Source organism: Sinocyclocheilus rhinocerous, unplaced genomic scaffold, assembly GCF_001515625.1.
Source record: "Sinocyclocheilus rhinocerous isolate Xijiao unplaced genomic scaffold, SAMN03320098_v1.1 scaffold878, whole genome shotgun sequence".
NCBI classification, from domain to species: Eukaryota; Metazoa; Chordata; class Actinopteri; order Cypriniformes; family Cyprinidae; genus Sinocyclocheilus; species Sinocyclocheilus rhinocerous.
Window position 1 is genome coordinate 454,389 of NW_015664312.1, and position 5,821 is coordinate 460,209.

At 37.6% G+C, this 5,821-nt stretch overlaps 1 protein-coding gene across 1 annotated transcript in view; it reads left to right on the plus strand.

Annotated features, from left to right (window-relative positions):
* LOC107730061 (7-dehydrocholesterol reductase-like) overlaps nt 1–2,843 on the plus strand; it is a 3,512-nt gene extending 669 nt beyond the window's left edge. Inside the window, exons 2-5 of the mRNA XM_016540793.1 lie at nt 106–319; nt 1,243–1,447; nt 1,628–1,759; nt 1,894–2,843. Of these exons, the coding sequence (XP_016396279.1) occupies nt 106–319; nt 1,243–1,447; nt 1,628–1,759; nt 1,894–2,358 (1,016 nt within the window). The 3' untranslated portion in view covers nt 2,359–2,843. The remainder of the gene's footprint in view (nt 1–105; nt 320–1,242; nt 1,448–1,627; nt 1,760–1,893) is intronic.
* Nucleotides 2,844–5,821: the final 2,978 nt, after the last annotated feature.

A 5,821-nucleotide genomic window follows, 5' to 3' on the forward strand; every position in this document is an offset into this window, starting at 1 on the left:
TAATAATTTTTTTTTTTTTGCTCAATTGACTCGCTTCGCTTGTGTGGTAAAATGTATCAAAACCATATTTAATTCATCTAATTTAAATGTGTTGCTTTCTTTCAGGTCTTATTAATAAGTATGAAGTCAACGGTCTGCAGTGCTGGATAATCACTCATGTTTTATGGGTGGCTAATGCTCAATACTTCCACTGGTTTTCACCAACCATCATCATTGATAACTGGATCCCTCTCTTATGGTGCACCAACATCCTCGGCTATGCTGTGTCCACTTTGGCTTTCATTAAGGCTTATCTGTTCCCTACCAACCCAGAGGACTGGTAAAAAAACATATTTTGATTATTTACTGTGCATATGGGTATAAAAAAGTCTACACATCTCTGTTAAACTGAAGCTTTGAGTTGTAATATTGAATGTAATATTGAAACCAACAGAATTCAAGTAAGTACAACACACACATCCTCTTTGTAAGCTCTTTGCAGCCCATGGCTTCAGCAATAAAATGTGACCAAGAGGATGTTAAGAAAATTCTACAGAAACAGTTGATTTTTATTCATGGTTAATCAGCATCACCTAAATGATGACCACAGGATTACAATTACTTTTCAGTAAGAGTTTGGATGTGATTGGTTAATTCAAAAACAGAGTTCCATACCCCATGAACACTTATGCAACCAGGTAAAAGTTTGTATTGTTTATTTTTCCCCTTAAATAATTCTGTCTTTGTTATTACATTAATGTTTTCGGGTTTCAATATTGCATTAAATGTGGAAAAAGATATGACAAGGTAAATTTTTTTACATCTCGAAATGCTTTAATTGTAATAGGAGTATGTTCACTTTATATACCCACTGTAGTAACAACAGTGGTTTGGCCAATTAAATTTATGACTGAAATTTGGTTTTGAGTTGGAAGAGATGTGTGTTGTAAAACTATAAATGAAAGTGTAAACTGTCTTGCTTTAATTTGAACATTTTAATTGCCTAATTTAATAAATGTACATAATTATAACAAAACAATAATAAGTATTATTATTATTATAAATTACTTAATTATTTTTCTTTGAATTTTTACCAGTTTTGTTGTTTCTTAATCACAGACTATGTGTGTGTGCTTTTTGTTTTTTTCTTAGTTTCCCATTGGTCACAGAAAAGGCATGAATAGTGTTTCATTGGACTGTCCAAAGAGAGAGAAGAAAAAAAACCATGTACACACTAAATAGGTTCTGTCTTACTCTTTGCAGCAAATTCACAGGCAACATCTTCTACAACTACATGATGGGAATTGAGTTCAACCCTCGTATAGGAAAATGGTTTGACTTTAAGCTTTTCTTCAATGGCCGGCCGGGTATTGTGGCGTGGACCCTGATTAACTTATCCTACGCTGCTAAACAGCAGGAGCTGTATGGTTATGTGACAAACTCTATGATCCTGGTCAATGTTTTGCAAGTGAGTCATGTAGCCACTAGGTGGCACTATAAAACAGCTTAGTAGTGCTTTACTATTGCTCATACTGGCTAGAGTCAACAACATATGTTTTCTGTATTGATTCATATAGTGTTTTTCATTTCATCCACATTATTCCCATCACTACCTCTTATCACAACTTTGACCCTTTTCTTCTCTTAGGCCATCTATGTGTTGGACTTCTTCTGGAACGAAGCCTGGTACCTCAAGACTATTGACATCTGCCATGATCACTTTGGCTGGTACCTGGGCTGGGGAGACTGCGTGTGGCTTCCTTTCCTCTACACACTACAGGTGTGTATCTGAGCAGTATATGTGCTGGATGTGACATCTACAATACTAGACTCACTATTTTACCTCGTACACAGCTTCATTGATTTCAGTAGGAGTAATGCTGTTTATGTCATGTTCATGTTCTTGTTCTTTAGGGCCTTTACTTGGTCTACAACCCCATCCAGCTTTCTACGCCTCATGCTGCAGGTGTCCTCATCTTGGGCCTGGTGGGCTACTACATCTTCCGCTCAACCAACCACCAGAAAGACCTTTTCCGTCGCACAGAGGGTAACTGCAAAATCTGGGGTAAGAAGCCCACCTTCATCGAGTGTTCATACCGATCGGCCGATGGCGGGATTCACAAGAGCAAACTGATGACCTCTGGGTTTTGGGGGGTGGCTCGTCACATGAACTACACGGGCGACCTGATGGGCTCACTGGCGTACTGCTTGGCCTGCGGTGGCGAGCACTTGCTGCCTTATTTTTACATTGTCTACATGACCATCCTACTGGTGCACCGCTGCATTCGTGATGAGCACCGTTGTAGCAACAAGTACAGCAAGGACTGGGTCCGCTACACTGCGGCTGTGCCCTACCGTTTGCTGCCTAACATCTTCTAGAGCATTCCACCATATTCCAGATTGCTTTTCAACCATATATAGAAAAGCAGTTTACCTTGTTATTTTATGTGGCTGCTCATACTTATTGTAAACAGTTGGCTTTTTAATCTTTTATGAGTGTGTGAATGGCAGACTTTACAAAGATTATCTTGCCTTTTAGTGAGTGTGAGGGTGGATGTACTATACATGAATATATAAGTACGAGATTATCAAGGTGACACAGTGCACAGCATTACAGAATGACATTTAAAAAAAAGCTAAGATACTGTGATGAACTCAAGTCTTAATGTTCCTGCCTTTATCTGTTTGTTTGTTTGTTTGTTTGTTTTTTCAATAGGCATGGAAACTCATTGTGTAGATAATATCACTCATTATTGTTCAGGATGTAAATAGACAAAAGTCTATAAATCCAGAATGGCTCAGACTACAGCTTATCAAATTTATATTCATATTTTTCTACCAGCCAAACTACTGAAATAAAAGTTTCCCACTTTGTCTTTACTTGTTCTCCTGGTGATATTAATGAATCTAAAGCTGAAAATCGTTAAAATATTTGTAGTGCAAGAAAAACTTTTGTGTGGTAAAGCAGTTTTTACATTTTTTTAATAAATAAATAAAAATTAAAAAGCTCTTTTGGACATTAATTTCACGTCAATTAAATTACTTTTATAATATAATTCAAGCTAATTATTAAATTAAATAAATTAAATTAAGGAAATGTGCAAAAAAAAAAAACACACCAAAGTAATACTGTGTGTTAAAGTACACATCCTCAGTTTAAGTTTAAGGATAATGATATACCACCAGCAGCAGGTGGAGTCTGAGTTTTTCATTTAGAACAGCAACAAGCCTAGCACAAGAACACACAAATACACAAGTATTTAGTTGATCTTGCATATTGTTCTTACATAAATATACATGAAACAAGTACACATATACCACTGAAATCTTTCGCAAGCAAATTATCAATTTTGTTTGCTGAACCATAATCTTGAGCTTGATATTTCCTGGATTGAGGGCTATTATCTCAAAAACAACATGCCACCTGCACTCACTTACATGAAAAAAACACACCAAGATGCATACAGTAAATATGCATTCCACTCTCTCCTATATAACCCACATTTTTACTACTATACATGATGATTTGGATAATGAACCTATTAAGAATAGTGTGAGCAGTACAGCACAGTTACTCTAATAATGTCCATTTAAACATTGAACTGCATATTAATGTCCTAATGTATATGTGACAAGAAATCACATAGGCTGGGCATATCAAAATACTGAGCTGTGGTACATGTCATAAACTCAATATCTTAATGTTCACTTGTGGAATATAAAAAGGCTAAACCACATGATGAGATTCTTCACACTGACTATAATGGACATAACCAAATTATGGTAATCAGATTTGCATGGATTTCCCACTTTTTGTCTTACAAAGCTAATGCAGAACAATAAAGAAGCCATCACTATATGCAAAATGGCTGTCCAGAGGTTGATGAATGGGCGACGGAGAGAAGGGAAGACAGAAACCGTTCAATGAAGTAGATCTTCATTTTTGTATTGCTTGTGGTGATTGCTGAATGTCTTTGATGAGCATAGGACATTAGTGTACATGGACAAAAACACACCTAACTGAGCACTGAGTGGTGCTGTTTAATGCAAGCTTCATCTTTAAGGATTTGAACAACACGGAACCTTCTTGAAGACAGATGCCATATTACCTTACCGATTCATAGAGTCCAGAATATCATAAGAACTTGACTTTTTGATTTGAGCCAACACCCAAAATACTTTAACAACCACATAGCAACACAATAAAAAACACTTAGCCTTATTGACTGCATAGCTACGCACTGGCAACCACCCACAACACACTATAAACTACATAACATTCATCCATCCAACCATCCATCCACTATGCAAACACTTGCAGGGATGCTGGAGCCTATCCCAGACTCTTGGGCCATAGGCAACTGCATAGCAACACACTACAAAACCACTTATAACACCTTGGTTACTGCATAGCAACACCCTGAAGAAGAAAAAACACAACATCCAACTACATAGCAACACACAGAAAACCACTTAGAACACCTTAGTAACTTCATAGCAATGCCTTGGCAACCAGCCACAACACCCTAACAACCCCTTGTAACTGCCTAGTATTTATCTGGATTCTGGAATTGTACTACCGTAGACATTTTCTGATGAAATGCAATAAATATATGACTGACCAATGAGAATGCAGTTACCATCAATACAGGTTCAAAGTTGCCTTTTTTTTTTACAACTTTATTTCCTTGTTTTTATCTGACCAACAAATTACATTGAGCAAAGGTTATCTTTTAGAAAGCGAATAAAGAAAAGGGAGAAACTAGTGTTGGGTTTTCGGTGTGCGGGAGTTTCCTTGTTAGTGGGTTGGCTTAATTTCAGAGAGAAATAGAAGAGAGAAGTGATCAATAAAAATAGTTTTGTGTACACGCTTTAGAAATTTTCCCACACAGATATAGCTGGTGTAAGAGAAGGCATTGTGTGGTGGGTTTTATGTGACCTTGAGGTGTCAACACACATGAACGCAAAAATCCCCTCCATCTCCACCTTTGCAGTATTCATGTGTGACAAAGCCTTACTCATAGGCTGACAAGTAGCATTTAGATGCTCCCACTGTTCCATCATGCTTTGCCCTCCCTCTCTCTGTGCTTTTGTCAGGTGCGAGTTCTGTGTCTGTCTCTTGAGGGATGATCAGAAAAAGGCAGACTAAACAAACCTGACACCATGACCCCAAAGGTCACCAGACTACTCCTCTCCGACTTCACCCTGTGTTAAACAATACCACACATGAGAATGAGAACCTACAGGCCTCATGGACAGCAGTGGACAGTCTATGTGTAACATCTCAACTGTTTCTCATTGATAGCTATGAAATTAAAGATACTAAAGGCTGTCATCATAGATCAGATATTTCAACATGAACTCAAACATACCTCATCAAATTGTTTGATTTCAAATAAAGGCTCATTGGAAATACTTCCTGTGGCAAAATATCTGCAAAATAATATTACATTGCTTTGCACATTTCATGACATTTTCAAAGTGAAATGTCCAGTGTGTGGCACTAAAAGCATTTTCAATTTAATCCGAAACAGATGAACGTGAATCTGGCAACATTTTATTACATTAGCTGTTGTACTGTATGTTGCATAGCATGTCCTGGTCCTAAGCCACTAGCTCCTGCTCAGGACCAGCTCATAACCAGCTCACGACCAACTAAGGACCAGCTTAAACCAGCTGCCATGCTTCAAAACATACCTAAAGAGCATTACACTGGTTTTTTCAACAGGGAAGTAGCAGTGAGTGGCACCAAAAGATTTATCACATTTGAAAACAACACCTACCCTGAACGTAACCAGTATAACTATAGTGTTTCAAGGGACTCGCACCTGAGCGCTTTCTA